The 18,602-nt window shown below is 38.4% G+C and overlaps 1 protein-coding gene across 3 annotated transcripts in view; it reads right to left on the bottom strand.

Annotated features, from left to right (window-relative positions):
* The window catches only part of CFTR (CF transmembrane conductance regulator), a 221,603-nt gene that overhangs the window by 59,498 nt on the left and 143,503 nt on the right, over positions 1 to 18,602 (bottom strand). For all 3 annotated transcript variants that reach the window (XM_089327932.1, XM_051847972.3, NM_001082716.1), the window contains 4 exon segments: positions 17,044 to 17,172; positions 9,773 to 9,810; positions 8,751 to 9,001; positions 5,114 to 5,193 (listed from right to left, as the gene is read on the bottom strand). In XM_089327932.1, the coding sequence (XP_089184058.1) occupies positions 5,114 to 5,193; positions 8,751 to 9,001; positions 9,773 to 9,810; positions 17,044 to 17,172 (498 nt within the window).

Here is an 18,602-nt window from a genome sequence, read left to right as displayed (position 1 = left end):
TACAAAAAAAATGGAAAAATCTTGCACGTTCATGGATTAGGAGAGTAAATATCATCAAAATGTCCATACTACTGAAAGCAATTTACAAATTAAGTGTGATACTAATATAAATACCAAAGACATTCTTCTCAGATACAGAAAAAATGATGTTGAAATTCATATGGAAACACAGGAGACCCTGAATAGCTAAAGCAATCTTACATAACAAAAACAATGCCGGAGGCATAACAATACCAGACTTCAAGACATACTACAGGGTAGTTATAATCAAAAGAGCCTGGTACTGGTACAAAAAGAGATGACCAATGGAACACAAAAGAAATGCCTGAAATCAATCCAAGCATCTACAACCAACTTATCTTTGACAGAGGAGCTGAAATCAACCCCTCAAGCAAGGACAGTCTCTTCAACAAATGATGCTGGTAAAATGGACCGCCACATGCACAATCATGAAGCAAGACCTTTACTTGACACCTTTCACCAAAATCCACTCAAAATTGACTAAAGCCCTAAATCTATAACCTGACACCATCAAATTATTAGAGAACACTGGGGAAAACATATAAGACATCAGCATAGACAAAGAGTTCTTGAAAAAGACACCAGAGACACAGGCAATCAAAGCCAAAATTGATAAATGGGATTACAACAAATTGAGATGCTTCTGTACTACAAAAGAAACAATCAGCAAAGTGAAGAGACAACCGACAGAATGGGAAAAAATATTTTCAAACTATACAACTGATAAGGATTAATAACCAGAATATATAAAGAGATCAATAAACTTAACAACAACAAACAAACAATCCAGTTAATAAATGGGCAAAGTACTTAGAAATTTTTTAAAAGAGAAAATCTAAATTCCTGACAGACACATGAGAAAATGCTCAGGATCATTATCTGTCAGAGAAATGCAGATCAAAACCACATGAGTTTTCACCTCACCCTTGATAGGATGGCTTTCATACAGAAATCAATAAAAAATAAACGCTGGCGAGGATATGGGGGAAAGGGTACCCTAATCCACCGTTTGTAGGAATGTAAACTGGTAAAGCCACTATGGAAGACAGTATTGAGATACCTCAGAAATCTGAATATAGACCCACCATGTGACCCATTCAGCCCACTCCAGGGAATCTACCCAAGGGGAATGAGTTCAGCATATGAAAGATCTATATGCACTTCCATGTTTATCACAGCTCAATTAACAATAGCGAAGACATGGAACCAACCCAAATGCCCATCAACTGAAGACTGGATAAAGAAATTATGGGATATGTACACCATGGAATACTACACAGCAGTCAAAAAGGTCTGGTCATTTGCAACAAAATGGATGAAACAGAAAACATCATACTTAGTGAAATAAACCAGTCCTAAAGGAACAAATTCTATATGTTCTCCCTGACATGTAATAACTAATAGAGCACCTAAAAGACAACATGTAGAAATGAAATTGATGCTTTGAGAAGCAATGATTATGAACAGCCCTTCTCTTGACTGTTGAGGAACAGCTTCTTATTCTATATTTTTATCTTTTCCTTTATAATATTTTCCTTATCTTTTTATGTTCCATAAGATTCACTGAATGCTATACTTAACATAGAGTTAATCATATGTGTAAAGTCAATTAAAAATAAATCTTAGTAAAGAATAAGAGTGACAATAAGAAAGAAAAGAGGATGAGGGGTAGGAGTGAGGGAGGAATGGTGGGCACAGTGGGAAGAATCATCAAGATCATAAAACTGTAATTGTCAAATGTATGAAGTTTTCAACAAAGCAGTATAGTTCTACATACACTCATACAGACTTACCTCTAAGTGTATGACTTAACAACTAGCCATAAGACCCTAAAATCCCATAAGCTAGCTGATAAAAGCAGCAGCTTAAGTGTTATAGAGATCAAATATATAGGAATAAGTTGTAAAGTGACGGTATAGATATGATGAAGAGTTAAGTGATTGCATAAATTGAACTAAGTGTTTGGAAACAATAATAGACAGAATCAAAAAGGAGTGAAGGCTCCAACATGGGGAGCACTCCATATAGCAGCCATAGAATGACAATCACTTTAAGTAGCACTCTGACCTCAGAATCAGCCCTTAAGGCATTCCAGTCAGGCTGGAAAGCCCAGGGGGAGCATTTCAGGCATGGAAAGCTAAGACATATTGGAAAAAAAATGTTCTATATAAAGGACCCCTGTGGGTGATACCCCAATGGCCACAAAAGAAGGAGGTACTTATTTCTGAAGGGAGGACAGAACTTCCCCTTTGCTTATGGCCTTGTCTAGCTAGTGGATCCAAAAGGCTTTCATGGCCAAGGAAGCTCATGTCAAGAGTCTTGGGTGACCACTGATGTCTTACATAAAGTGTTATTTGTTAAATAAGCAACAAGAGTCACTGTGCACTAACTTTCCATGCAGAACCTCTGTCCACAAAGAGTTGTATCATGAGACTTAATAGTAAAACTTGTTCTCAAGAATCACTTCTTCTCAGTCTTGAGAAAAGCAAGCACTTGCTCCATAAGAGGATCTTTTAGGAACCCACATCACAGCCTAATAATTTAGAAAAATTAAAGGCTCTGGTTTAAAATATTTGATACCTCAATTATACAAAGAAACATGAAATTCTGCTCTAGTTTTTAATTCATAATAGATTAGATGGAAGTCCAAACACAGTATAGAAGTCCAAACTAAGTATAACCAGAGGAGTTCACAATTTGAAGGATTCCCTGTGATCAATTACTTAACAAAGGCAAAATGAATTGGATTTATACTATGTTTTGCATTGTCATGTTTCTGCTTCTGAATATTAGACACCTTTATACAAGAAAATAAAATGGATAAATGGAGTTCTACCTACCCATATGTAAGGCAACAACACCTGAAGTTAACAGCATTACAAGTTGAGCAGAAACTATTCAAATTATCATAAAAGAAAGGATTTGAAAGCCATTACATATGTCAAAAAGGGTTAATTTAGAACATAAATATTTAGGAGCTAACATTGTGGCACCATGGGTTAAGCTATAGCCTGCAATGCCAGCATCCCATATCGGTGCTGGTTTGAGTCCCAGAACCTCTACTTCCAATCCAGCTCCTTGCAAATACACCTGGGAAAGCAGTGAAAGATGACCCAAGTGCTTGGGCCCCTGTACCCACATGGGAGACCAGAATGAAGCTCCTGGTTTCCATCTGGCCCAGCCTAGCCCTGGCCATTTAGGCCATTTGGGGACTGAACCAGTGGATGGAAAATACCTCTCTTTCTGTCTCTCTACTTCTCTTTCTCTCTCTCTGTAACTCTGCCTGTCACATAAAATAATAAATCTTTAAAAAAGAATAAAATAAAAATATTTAACTCTCTCAGAAGATTCTCAGTGCATCACAAAAGTATAAAAATAATCACCAAGGGACATCAATTCATGAACATTTTTACAATCAAGGTCAAGATGTTTACACTAGGGCTGGCGCTGTGGCATAGCAGGTAAAGCCGCCTCCTGCAGTGCCGGCATCCTATATACCCATATAGGATGACCTATATAGGATGGCCTATTTGAGTCCTGGCTGCTGCACTTCTGATCCAGCTCTCTGTCATGGCCTGAGAAAGCAGGGCAATATGGTCCAAGTCCTTGGGCCCATGCACTTGTGTGGGAGACCCGGAAGAAGCTCCTGGCTCATGGCTTTTGATTGGTGCAGTTCTGGCCATTGTGGCCAATTAGGGAGTGAACCAGTGGATGGAAGACCTTTCCTTTTCTCTGCCTCTCATTCTCTCTTTGTGTAACTCTGACTTTCAAGTAAATAAACAAAATATTTTTAAAAATAATCATCAAGATAATCTGCTATAAAAAAAGATGTTTACACTGCAGTGTGAATGTAATTTAATAATATTGTGATTGGTACCAGTCATTTGTCAGCCTAGAATGAAGAACAAATGTCCAGCATTTAAGGAAAGATACAGGAAACTCCTTCAAATGTATGACCTCAAAACACGGATGAAAGCATTGCAGTAGCTGCTGCTGAGTTACATCTGTAAACAGAACAACTGAAGGACACCCAAAGGCAAAAGTTCACCGGAGCAGTAAGTATACTTGGTTGTGTCAGTCATTTCAGATGAGGCACCAACAGTCTGGTTTTTCTGCATCTGCCAGTGTTGGCTGTATACACACACATATGTGGAGCCCCTACTTTCATCTTAGAGGTTTCCTCAAGTGCAGAATTATTATTTTGGAGGAGTGGGGCGGTGACAAGAGGAGCATGACTCATTCTAATGGGCAGCACTCTGTTCCAACTGCTTTTCCAAAGGGATCATTGGGGCTGTGGTGTTTGCTCCTGGGAGCTTGACTTAAATCAGACAAGTCGCTCAGGAAGCTATGCTCAAACCTCGTTCAACCGTCCAGGTTATCAACTCACAGCTGTCCTGAGGTCTGTCACTTGTGCTGTTGTAATGCGGTATCCCCAAGGTCACTTTCATCTCCACTTTTCCCAGCAGTCAGTCACCCCACGTTAGAGAGCCAGCCTCACATTCAAGACACCATAGAGGTCTATTCACAGCAGTCACTCAGGGACAGCTCACGACCAGCCTGGGAGAATCAAGAGCTTGTCTTTCCTTTCTACTCTATTTGAAAACATATCTTCCTATCTCCCCCTGCTTTAGGGTCCTATGGTGGGAGGACTGGCTAGCTGATCTATGCCAAAGTGTCCAGGCATGACGGTAGCCCACGCAGGGAGTCTGTCTTCATTCAACACAGGCCTGTGGAGGTAAGGGGCCTTCTATCAAATCGTGTTGCCAATGTTAAAACTGTCATACTTTACAGCCCATGATTTGGGGGAAGAATATCTTTTATGGTCTTTTATGCCTTTCAAATTGATTCCGAATAGACAGTCATTTCTTCTAAAGGTAGGGTTATCTTGGATTTGGGTCAGATAGACAGTTCTGACTTACTCCTGAATTTACTAAATTTACACCTATTTTGAAGACTTTCAAAATTCACAAAATTCATACAATAGCTTGGACTTCAACTCTCAAAAGATAATTATGGTAAACTCATTTATTTTTGTAATTTTTAAAAAATAGTAAAAATACAAGGATACTTAACAATGGTTATTTTTACAAACCTGGATGAAGTCAAATATGGTAAGAGGCAGCAGATCATCCAGAATGGCTATATCCTTGGAGAATCTATTAAGAATCCCACCTATAATGCAAAGGAAGATAAATTCCTCAAAAACAAATAATATTAAAAAGATATACCAATATGTTTAATACTGAGTTTGGAGCAAAACAGAAACTCAAATAAGAATTATCACATAATCATATACAGACCAAAAATCTCAGTGTTATCTAATGATTCTAAGTAACTATGTATTCACTTTACTGTCTCTTACTTTTAAACCTTTGGAAAACATAGATTTCTGTGACTCAGATAAAAACCAATGCCTTTAATAGAACCCTTTTTTTTTTTTTTTTTTTTTGACAGGCAAAGTGGACAGTAAGAGAGAGAGACAGAGAGAAAGGTCTTCCTTTTGCCATTGGTTCACCCTCCAATGGCCACCGCAGCAAAGGCAGGAGCCAGGTGGTTCTCCTGGTCTCCCATGGGGTGCAGGGCCCAAGCACTTGGGCCATCCTTCACTGCACTCCCGGGCCACAGCAGAGAGCTGACCTGGAAGAGGGGCAACTGGGACAGAATCCGGCGCCCCGACCAGGACTAGAACCCGGTGTGCCAACGCCGCAGGCGGAAGATTAGCCTATTGAGCGCGGCGCCGGCCTTAATAGAACCCTTATTATAAGAGATGTCAGGAGTGGATACTCATCCTAATATTACAACCTCAGTCTTGCAACTTTGAGTTAATGATAGTTCACTGGATATCCGATCATCATCTCCCTTCTGTCCATATTCTGTAACATAGGGCTCTCCTCTGACCATATCTTTCTGACACACCCTGCAGAATCCATGGCTGCCCTCTCCCTCCTGCTCATTACATGGATCTCTTTGTCACTTTCTCTCTTTCCACGGAACCTTCTTCTCTGGCAATCCAGCCTCAGCCGGTCTTCTACATTCCAGATGCATATTTATAAGTCTGATCATTTGTGGCTTCACTGGCAAAAAGGTATATAAGTAGCATCAGCCATTTGCCAAGCACAACACCAAGTGTAGAGATAACACAGGGGAATAAGCCAGGCTCCTTCCCCTTGAGGAATGCATTGTCTACAGAAATTAAACTTACAGTTAGATTAAATGTAACATAATACCATACAAAGTGACATTGAGACTTATCATTCAACCCCCATAAACTGCAGGATAAAGTCCAAAATTCTTAGTTTAATATTTAATGTTTTCTATATGTGGCCTAAGCCCAGCTAACTAGTATAAGCTTCCCAGACCCAAATAGCCCACTTCAGCCAGAGTGGTCCATATTTTTAAACCTACTCTACACCTTCATACCTCCCTACTTTGGCCAACATGGTTACCTCTGTCTTTCCTCCTCATCTCTATTGGTCAACATCTGTATCTCTTCCCTTACCCAACTCAAATATTCCTCCTGCAAGGAAGGATCAGTATTTGCTCCAGCTGGAATTAATCTCTTCCTCTTCTTCACACACTTAACACATTTTATCTACACCTCTGCATTACATATAGTGACTATATGTATGTCATATAGTATAGCCACTTGTGCACTTCTCTTTTTTTTCTAGATTTTAAATTACTAGAGGTCTAAGGGGATAATGCCACATTTATTTTGCATTACCCAGATTTCCAGGAAAATGCCTGGTAGGTAGTAATTTACGAATATTCATTGATGAATATGTTTTTCAACGTATTTGTATAAGTTTCCATAAATAAGCCAAAAATTAACCCACGGTTTTTACTTATGTTTAGAAAATGAAAGTGTGCTTTGGTGGAAAAGAATATCAATGTGGTGCTTATATTTCCAGTGCTAGAGTTTTTTTCAAAATAGGCATTCACACTTTCATCTAGTCAGTGTATTTTGCTGAATGCCTATGATGTATTTGTGTGGCTTACGGTCATTTAAAAGCAACATGGTAAAATCTTTCAAGGAGTCAGAGAAAATCAGGATCAATGTACAAATGCAAAAGGGCACTCCTGGGAGAAATTACAAATACACACACAAGCAAGGAGGCCTTGTTTGCAGCTAAGTACAGTGGGTGGTATCTGGGCAACACAAAGAGCACAATGAACCATGAATAGTAATGCTGATAGTTTCCACAGCAAGCATGATGCTTGCATACAGAAATGGAGGGGACAAGTAGGGGTAGGGAAAGGACAAGTAATGTTTTAAGATCATCTTGCTATCTCGGTTCTCAGGTCCATAAATGAGGAGACTAAGAATGACACAGACATATTTAGGAGTCATCCTGAAGGCAAATGGAAGTTTGGGAAGTAAGATGAATGAAGAAAATTAAATCATCGATGATAAACTGAAATAAAGAAACAGTTTTGAATGGAATGAGAGGCTGGGAAAAGTAAAGAGGTGGAATGCAAAATGCACCCCTACAGAAGGGAAACTATGGGACACCAACATCTAGTTCCTGTTTGCTGTTAACAGGCAAGTAAATTGTCTTGTTCCATTCTCTCAAAGATAATTATTCTTTTTAACACTGGTCAAGTAAGGCCAGGGCTTCAAGGAGCAACCTGCCCATTATCACCTATCTTACTGGGCCGAGCCACATTTCCGGCAATGAGCATGTTCTTTCCAGTGTGTCTCATGGTCCATGTCTAACTCCTCCAGAAACTCAGGAAAATCCCCTGCTCTCCCTGGATCTCATCCCTCTATGAAACTGAAATAGTTGGATCCATTTAATTGGACCTACTGTTGGGCCTACAATCCTTAGACTGAAACAGAGGGCGATGACAAGTACATCCACCTAAGGCAAGGCTTTGGTGCCATTTGGGGCTTCTGAATAAAGACAAACACCTTCCCACATTTTAACACTGGAATTTCGTGATTTAGAAAGAAGCATGGGTATTTCTTATCTTGAGATTCTTAGATATGAATCACTGTAAAACAGATCTCTATAAGGGAAAAAACCCTGGGGCAGAGGAGGAGAGTGGGAATCCTGACTAATTTCAGAGTTCTTAATGTGAATTTATATAAGTGGATATCAATGGAATTGATGCTTCTCAAAATACTCTATTACCCTAAAGTTTTATCTTGTTTTGTTTTGTTTTAATTTTTGGTTACTACTCTTTCTGTGACTTTAAATATGGTAGCAACAAAAATGATATTAAAATGTATTTGGGGTTTCCAAAATACATTCCTCTCCCCAAAATACTGCAACAAATCTATAGAACCATCTTTGAACGTTCACATGAAGCTAGATTATTCTACTCCATTATCAGAAGGAGAACATCATACTTCCTTCGATCCCTTCAAATCTCCTCCTCTTTGAGCAATACTAAACCCAGGTAACAGATGCCTGGATGAGAGCTAGAGTAAATATCTGAAAGGAGAAGGACAGTTGACCCAGAAGAGCCTGCCTCTGCCACTACCGCCCCATCAGCATCACATTCTAACAACTGGAGTTACTCTGATTAGGTGGGCCAGGACTGGAAGAAACAGGACATCACACGGTGTGGACTGCAATATCTGAGAAATGCATATTCACTCATAAGGAGGCTGAAAAAGGACAAACGCGCCTGCATAAAAACTAAAAGACTACTAAGTGACCAACTATACACAGGTCCTGCTGATGGCAGATCACCAGTGTCATTTCACATTCTTAGTCAAGTACCTGCTTTCAATGTGTTGAGTGTTGACATGGGCGCCTGAAGAACAGAATGTAACATTTTGTGGTGTAAAATTTTCGACACTGTGATTAGAGTATGCACCAGTGGCAAACCTCTGAATAATCCCAATGCAAGCAAGGTGTCGGCTACTCCCACATAAATGTAAAAAAAGTAGTAAGAGCTGGTGTTGGTGATAATCACAGCATAGCTGCTGTTCCCACTTTTTGTACTATTCTCTTTGTCTTGAGGAGCAGTGCTGGAAAGCAAAAGGGAAATTGTTATTTGGCAACCTGAATTGCCTACTAACTTCCCAATACATGTGAATGAAACTAAACTTAAGCCCAAAGAAACATAACCATTGTAAGAGCAGAGCTTGTGCCCGTATTATCAGGAATTCACTATTCCTACAAAGTAGGTTAAGTTTTCTCAGCATTGAAACAGATATGATTGAGCATTACTAATCAAAATACTGAGAGGTAATACTAAATGTTTAATGTTGTTTCAAATATTCTTATTGCATCTTATGGAAAAAGAACACACCTGGGTGCTGTAATGCTCATGACTGAAACCAAATACAGTTGGCCCTCCCCATCCACATGTTCCACATCCATGAATCCAGCTACAGATCAACATATGGACAAATGTTTTTGTGTTGGACAAGTACAAACTTCTTTTTTTTCATTCTTCTCTAAGCAATATAATGTAACAGATAGTTACATAGCATTAACATTGTATTATGCACTTAAAGTGGTTTAAAGGCGATTTAAAGTACATGGAAGATTTACACAAGTTACATGCAAATACTATGCCATCTTATACAAGGAACTTTAGCATCTATGGATTTCTTGACATCTGCAGGGGAGTCCCTGAGACCAAACCCACATGGATATAGTGGAAGGACCATAACTCGTTTTTCCACTACCACAATACTGGAGGGAGATGAAAAATAGTGAATATTACAATATTTTACAAGACAAAAAAATAAATGGAAATAAACACAATCCATAACAATGCAGGGAATACTCACTTTCCAAATAGCCACAACACAACCAAGGAGGCAGCCACCTGGAATGGAACAACACAGTTATTTTCTTCTAACATTTTTTCCTATTCCTCCAACACCCACCTCTAAATTTACCATAAACAACATCAAAGGACACAGTTTCATTTTTTCCTTCAATCCAGCAGCTACAGTCATTGTTCCAAGCACCACTACTTGTGGTGAGAACACATTCAGTTGATGGAATTCAGTTTTCACTGAAGTAAACATTTCACGGATCTTTTCCTTCATTCAATAGAGCCTATTCATTGACCCTCATAGGAAAGCTACAAGTACAGCTGTTTAAATTTTAAAATAAGGGGTTTTTTAAAATAAAGAAACAAAGAGCCTGCTGGCAGATAATTAACCTCTATTCTTGCCATAAATAATTTCATTTGCCAGGCAATGCTCATGGAAGATTAATACCTCTGAGAAAAGGTGAGATTAATATTTGTGAAAGTCAATTAAAGTTTTAAACGCTGAGCAACCTCACAGCTTATGAGTAAAGATAAGGTATATTCAGGTTAAAATATACATTTTTGGCACTAGAATTACTTAAGGCAGAGGGTCTTCTCCAGGTGGAAATATTTGGCTAAAGATTAAATGTTCTATAATTATATCTTGGGGGGGGGCAGGCAGAGTTAGTGAGAGAGAGACAGACAGAAAGAAAGGTCTTCCTTCCGTTGGTTCACCCCCAAATGGCCGCTACGGCCAGCACGCTGCACTGATCCGAAGCCAGGAGCCATGTGCTTCTCCTGGTCTCCCATGCGGGTGCAGGGCCCAAGCACTTGGGCCATCCTCCACTACCTTCCTGGGCCACAGCAGAGAGCTGCACCGGAAGAGGAGCAACCAGGACAGAACCGGTGCCCCAATTAAGACTAGAACCCCTGGGTGCTGGCGCTGCAGACGGAAGATTAGCCTAGTGAGCCACAGCGCCGGCCCTATAATTATATCTAAACAAACAAAAAAAATTTTAACAACTATGATTTTTGTAGCTCTTTGACATTTAAATCATCTGTACTCTGTTCTAATCCAATTCAGCATTCCTTATTATAAATCTTGTGGACAAATTTAATTTTGTGTTGGTACCATCACAGTTGTGATACTAGAAATGGCCCTTAAATTAAATAATTAGCCCAGCAATAATTTTAACCAGGGAATGAAAGAGAAAAATAAGGCATTGTGAGTAAAATAATTTTGGAAATGAACATACAGAATAAAAGTAAATAGGAAAGAAGCAAGTGTACTTGAAATAAGATATCTACATGTCTTATTTCATATTTGAATTTAAGTATTTAAGAGTATCATATCAAAAACATGGAGAACATTTAGCATTAATTAAGAAACTGCATTCTGAAGTATTGTATTTTAAAAGGGTGTGTAAGTTTTAGTTGACATATAAGTGAATTTATATATACTCAGATTCACATATATATTCAGATATAAGTACAATGGTTTTAATTATATTTTCATCATTATACTCATAGCTTCCCCGTATTGTCTCAGTAAAAACTATCCTGGTTTCCTTAAAATTTAAGTAAATTCAAAATGACAAGAAACCAAGCAATAACCTCTTTGTTTGAGTATAAATGTCTTTCAATTTCTTAAGAAGTATCAAAGTACTCAAGATCCTATATAAGGGTATACGTCTGAGTCACTTTTGTTTTTTCATGAGGTTTTTTTTTTTTAAGATTTATTTATTTTATTTGAAAGTCAGAGTTACAGAGAGAGAGAAATTTTTCATCTACCAGTTCACTCTCCAAATGACCACAATGGCCAGGGCTGGGTCAGGCCAAAGCTGGGAGCCAGAAGATTCTTCTGGGTCTCCCACACGGGTGCAGTGCCCAAGGACTTGGGCCATCTTCCACTGCTTTCCCAGGCACATTAATAAGAAGCTGGATCAGAAGTGGAGCAGCTGGGATGCAAACTCACATCCATATGGGATGCTGCTGTTGCAGACAGTGGCTTAACCTGCTGAACATAGCACCAGACCCCACTCTGGTTATTATATTCCCCTTTTGTTCTCATTGTAAGAGTGTCAATAATGTTGTCATTCCCAAAATTTGCTTAATGTGAGTAAAGCTTAGAAATGTCTATTTTATAATCTTTACTAGTAGAACAAATAACCAAAGCAGTTTTCTAAAGAACTGGGTTAGTCATCATAATATACAGTGGTTCTCTGACTCAATCCACATGGAATGACTGGAACAAAAACATTTTTAAGGACTTGACGTAACAGCTATATTAAAAATATTTGAGGTAGATAGAAACAATTGAGTAAGTAAGTTCTATCATTTCATTTCCAAAATGCTTTGTGGATACAAAGTTCATACAATTTGTGATTAAGTGACAATCCTAGAATATTCAGTGGAAAAGAAGTAAGATCTTAACTTTTCATTTCCTCACAGTTTTAAATGGCATTCCACATCACATAGTCCATAGTATACTTAACACAGATAGCAAAATGATTTCCAGGTCAAATTATGGTCCAAAAACACACAGACCAGTGGTTAAGTAAAGCCACCTTAAAAGTATTACTATCATTCAGGAATAGCAGTGATGTTATAAGAGTAAACTACAACCCCAGTTTACCAATGGTATAAAGTCACACAGGGGTTCCTCACTAACAAACAGACTTCAGATACACCAATCAAAATCAGTTACAAAAAAAACTAGGGAAATGTCTCCTAATCTATTATTTGCGTTCCTTTGTTATCTAGTCAGTGATGTACTGGCTAGCAGGTACACTAGAAAGACCAACATAACAGAAATGTCACATTCCACTTGCTTAGTGATAGTATCTCATAGGATATTCCTTTATAACAGATAAAATGGTACAAAAGTATAATGAGAGACTAGCTCCTTTCTCAAAATGACACACTAATGATAAGTGAATAAACCAGACAGAGTAATTTATTTTTTCAGTTTAGCAGCTTTGAAGAAAAGGCTATTTTTAAAAATGATTTATTTATTTATTTGAAAGGCAGAATTACAAAGAGAGAGAGACACAGATCTTCTATCTGCTGGTTCATTTCCCAAGTGGCCACAATAGCTGGGGTTGAGCCAGGCCCAAGCCAGGAGCCAGGAGTTTTGTAGGGATCTCCCACATAGGGGCAGGGCCCAAGGAATTAGGCCATCTTATGCTGCTTTCCTAGGTGCATTAGCAGGGAGCTGGATCAGAAGTGGAGCAGCCTGGACTCAAACAGGTACTCAGATGGGATGTCAGTATAAAAGGCGGTGACTTAACCAGCCACACTACAATACCAAGCCCCAAAGAATGGCCTATTTCATATTGCAAAAGGAAAGATATTGGACTTATTCTGTAAAACATAAATATAAAAATTGAAATGTGACCATTATTAAAACTAAAAATAGATAAATCACTATCATGGAGAAAGAAATATATCTTAATCTTTCTTTAGGTTCTGTGATCACTAGTATGAGGCTCTAAATGGGCTTCAAAGGAATTAAACTCTCATCCTGAATTAGCACCTGTCCCATGATGTCAAATACCAATGATATATTTCAAAGGTAATGAGAAATGGACACATTTTACTAAGGAGCATAGTCTAAAAGAAAAAAATATATATAAAGTTTGATTCAAAGAAGGCAACAGAATTATGAACACTCATGAATGATTTAGCTGCATAACTGTGCATATAATTTTTTAAATTACTATATTTCTTTTACTATCAAGGTTTTGTTGTTTAGAATTTTTCATGCCAGTTAATTGGCAATGCCTCTAGGACACTGGCCAAAAGGCTCTTAATATATCAGATTATTTCTGGCCTGAAGATGGCATTATCAGTTATTTTGACTATTAAAAAGATAATTTTTACAATAATTGCGAGTTCAACTAATAATGGATCATTAAACAGCATTAACATCTGCTGCTGTAATTTAGTTTCTTGCCTGATGACAAAGACCATTGACTTCTTGATTGAGCTAATAATGTACACATGTACAGCAACTCAACACATTAATTAATGAATTATACACCATGCTGAAAGATGCCTAATTTCAATTTTTCAGAGTTGCATGAGATAACCATGCTATAAATTATTATAAATCACTGCCACATTAAGACCCTTTTTTTCTACATAAAGATAATCAAGTAATTTTATCTTTCCACGTTCAGGGTCAAAGGATTCACAATTACGAAGGGTTGGTTGAGATTAAATGGGGCATAGGCTGTTTCATTCTCATTAATGTTAGTCATTTGGCATGAATGGAAAAGATTAATGAGGTAAATGTGAAATACATTTCAATGCAATATTATTACTCATACAAGAGTGTGTCAAATTACCCAACCTCAAAGTTTCGTAAAAGTATAAAACGAATCATTAAAATGTTCATCATATCACTGTTATGGACTTGTTCACCTTAAACTACCTACAGCTGTAGGGTTAATTATATGGAATTAAGCATATTTATGATAGCTGAAGCTAGCTTTACTTACTGTATACCAAGCCCTGCACAAAGTACTTAATTACCTTGATGTCTCTTTACCAAGAAAATGGCCTATGAAGCTGGTACTATTACAATCTCCATTGTTTGGAGGAAGAAATTGAGTGTCAGATTAATCAACTTGCTCAGCTTCACAGTGTTAATAAGACAGAGTTGAACTCACACCCAGGGCAGGCTAGTTTCAGAGTGAGCACCCTACTGCCCTGCATCTTGCACTAAGCCTCCATTTGGCTTGTTAATTTAAGACAACATGGCAAAAGAAAAGATATAATGAAATCTCAAGGGCCAAATGGAAACCAGCAGTTATTTGGTGCAGTAATATGTTAAATTTTCTGCTAATACCTTTAGATACTGAACACCATCTTACATGATTATGGAGGAGTGATGAGACTTTATGAGCCTTCTTAATTGAGGTTAGAAACTACCTAACAGTAGGAAAAGTGTATAGTTCCGACTATGGGCTTTGGTTATTTGTCCACTTCTATTTGTTTCAGAAGAAGCGGTTCCTCACCTCTGTCATTTCTTTCCTGGAGACATCATGGGATATTAGGTTACATTTAGACTCTATATTGGGACACACCCAAGGTGTCCCCTGGAACAGATACCTGGAATTATTATTCACAGGCTGAATCCAGCCCACAGATGGTTTTAGTTGTGTCTACATTGTGATCATTTGCTGGTTTTTGCTTAACCAATCACCCACAATTGAAAATGGGAAAATTTACCAAAAAAAATGTGGATTTCTGTCCTACCTTGATAAATAAGAAGATCTGTCAAAACTGAACCCAGATTCACTCATGGCAAGTCCTCGACTGGTGCTGAGCTGCAGTGGTTCCCTCTGGACAAGCAGGAGCAAATGCTCTCCTCTCAGCTTCAGCCATTTCACTCACTGCTCTACCCTGCCAGGTCCCTTAGCCAGCTCCATCCACCACCCAGTTTCAGGAACCTTTTGAGTTCATGTGGAATTGAACTTACAGTGTTCTGTGCTATTTGCATTCCACTTGGTTTTTTCCCACCTGACAAGGTGAAGGACAGCAAAGGCAAGGCAGAGAACCCATGCAGATGCCACTGAAAACAACATTTCTGTAAGCACGTGGGTGATTTTTTTTTTTTTTTTTTTTTTGAGAGAGAGGCCAAAAGTGACCATGCTCCTATAGGCTGGTTCACTCCCCAAATGCCTGCAACAGCCAGGACTGGGCCAGGCCAAAGATGAAAGCTACAAACAAAATCCAGGGCTCTCAAGTGGGTAGCAGAGACCCAAGTACTCAAACCATCACTGCTGGGTCCTAGAGTCTCCATCAGCAGGAAGCTGAAATCAGAAGCCACAAAGTGCACTGAACCTAGGCAATGTGAAATGGTACAGAGACGTCCCAATCAACAGCTCAACAACAGAGCCAAGTGCTAGCCTCAAGTAGCAGATTTGAATCTCTGAAAGTGTTGTTTCAAATATTTCCTAAGCCCCTAACATATATTTATCTCATTTTGTGAAGAAACACTCATTTGAAGAGTCACTATCTGCCTATTAAATAATGCAATAGCTAGTCAGTTATATTTAAAATTTAGCAAAAATTATTCTCAGTGTTTAATTTCAATCCATACAAATGCCTTCTGTTTCAAAATTTTGAATCAGTATATCAAAAACTGCTCATAGCTAGAGATCTAATGTGTAATATGAGGATTATAGGCAATAAAATTGTAAGGTATATAGGATTCATATTAATGAGTAGATTTTAGCTGCTCTTATCACACACACACACAAATTTGGTAACTATGTTAAGATGATAGATATGAAACTTTATTTCACTATAGTAACATTTTACCATATGCTTATAGGTATTCAAGGTATATCATATTATATGATAGACCTCAAACATACATAGTTGGAATGGGTATTGCAGCACAGTGGGTTAAGCTGCTGCTTAATCCATTTCTGAGTAACACTGAAGTACCAGCTCCATTGCGTTCAATCCAACTTCCTGCCAATGTACACCTTGGGAGGCAGCACATGATGGCTCAAGTACTTGGATCCCTGCCACCCACATGGGAGATCCAAACTGGGCTCTGGGCTTCTGGCTTCAGCTTGCTCCAGCCTTTGTTGTGAGCCAGCAGATCTCTCTTTCTCTCTCTCTCTCTCTCTCTCTCTCTCTGCCTTTTAAATAAATTGTCTTTTTTTTTTTTTGACAGGCAGAATTAGACAGTGAGAGAGAGAGAGACAGAGAGAAAGACCTTCCTTCCGTTGGTTCACCCCCCAAATGGCTACCACGGCCAGCGTGTTGCGCCGATCCGAAGCCAGGAGCCATGTGCTTCTCCTGGTCTCCCATGCGGGTGCAGGGCCCAAGCACTTGGGCCATCCTCCACTGCCTTCCTGGGCCACAGCAGAGAGCTGGACTGGAAGAGGAGCAACTGGGAGAGAATATGGTGCCCCAACCGGGACTAGAACCCGGCGCCACAGGCAGAGGATTAGCCTAGTGAGCTGAGACGCTGGTCAATAAATTTTTAAAATTCAAAAATATACACATAAGAAAATCTATTTTCTAAAAAAACCTCTTCGTATGTATTAATTCTATTTAAACTTTTTTATATGCTATGATTAAATAATAAATTATCATTAACTATTCCATTTGTTGCTTTCTAAAAGCTAAGAGGTATTTTTTAAACCACGTCATTATATACTATAAGCTTACATACAGTCACATGTATGTGTACATATACACATTTATATGTCTGTACACATGTGTGCTCTTAATTTAACTTGCAATCACAGTAATATTCTTACAACATGATATTCTTACCTCAGCTAGAAAAATAACTATGCACCAAATTAGCACAAAAATCAAGCTCCTGTGGACAGTAATATACCGAAGGTATGTATTCCATGTGGTCACTGTAGGTATGCTGTCCACATCATCAATAAAGCATTCCTGAAAAAAAAATCACAGCTATTACAATGAGATAATCTCATTTCATACCACCACCCACCACTGCTGTTTGATTTTGAATGTGTGAAAATAAAATAACACTATTTGAAGCTAAGCAAATTTTAACAAATATAAACCATTATGAATGCAATATGTGATGTCACCCCATAACCAGTATAATGTCCACAGGAGCAATACAGCTCTTTGAAAGAAACACCAGAGTTTTCCAAAACTCTAAAAGTATATCATTAGTTCCATCAGTGTATTATTGTTGGACAATTTTACTATTATAATGCTTCCTAGAATGATACCACTAAGACGAAGTTCCCTGGAGCTCCCCTTGATTTAATTTGTTTCTTTGGGGGTTCAGAGGCAAGCAGAGTTTGGAATTTTGCTAGCTGAAGAGATCTTCCAAAGATTGAAAACCAACTACTATTTGCACATTCCTCAGTAGCCTAGGATTCCTGGCTGTGACTTAAATTACATAATTCTAATCCTATTATCCTAGAAGTCTTCATGTGCAATTTGGCAAATATCATACAAAAGTTTAGGGAGCAAAAAAGATTTTGGATAGTCCAAAGGGAAAGATAGTTGTGTTTTTCAATAAGTCAACCAAATTCATAGAGGAAGCATGAGAATTATGTAGAAGGGTGTGTAGGTTGCATGTGTCCAGGAATCAATCCATTTGAAATCAAATAGCACACTGGTTTTGGAGACAAAGAGGCCTAAATTTGAATCTAAGTCTATCACTGACATCCCAGAAACTACTTCAATCCAGGTAGATGACTGGAATTCTCTGAACTTTAGTTTACTCATCTGTAAATGAGGATGATGATAGACACCTTAGGATAGTCATAGGGACTAAGATTATCCCACTTGGGATAGAAATCAATCTATGAAACAGAAACTATCTTGGGGCCGGCACTGTGGCATAATGGGTAAAGCTGCCATCTGCAGTGCCAGCATCCCATACAGGTGCTGGTTTGAGTCCCTGCAGCTCCACTTCAATCCAGTTCTCTGCTATGCCTGGGAAAGCAGTAGAAGATGGCCCAAGTCCTTGAGCCCCTGCACCTGCACGGGAGATCGAGAAGATCCTGACTCCTGGCTTTGGATCGGTGCAGCTCTGGCCATTGTGGCCAATTGGGGAGTGAACCAGCAGATGGAAGACCTCTTTCTCTCTGCCTCTCCTTCTCTCTGTGTGTAACTTTGATTTTCAAATAAATAAATACATCTTAAAAAAAAAAAAGAAAGAAAAGAAAATTGACAGTCACCAATTAAACAAAATTAAAAAAAAACTAAATAGAAACTATTTTAATCAAAGGATCACTCTTACAACAAATTTATAGACTCAGGTTTGTGAAATCCATTTAGATTGATATTAAACCATACAGATGACAGGAATACTGAAAGTATGTATTTTAGGGATCATCTTT

The sequence above is a fragment of the Oryctolagus cuniculus genome, chromosome 3 (assembly GCF_051225735.1).
Source record: "Oryctolagus cuniculus isolate XC-2025 breed Fujian yellow rabbit chromosome 3, ASM5122573v1, whole genome shotgun sequence".
NCBI classification, from domain to species: Eukaryota; Metazoa; Chordata; class Mammalia; order Lagomorpha; family Leporidae; genus Oryctolagus; species Oryctolagus cuniculus.
Note: the sequence above shows the minus strand (reverse complement) of the source record. Positions and strands in the feature narration are given on the sequence as shown.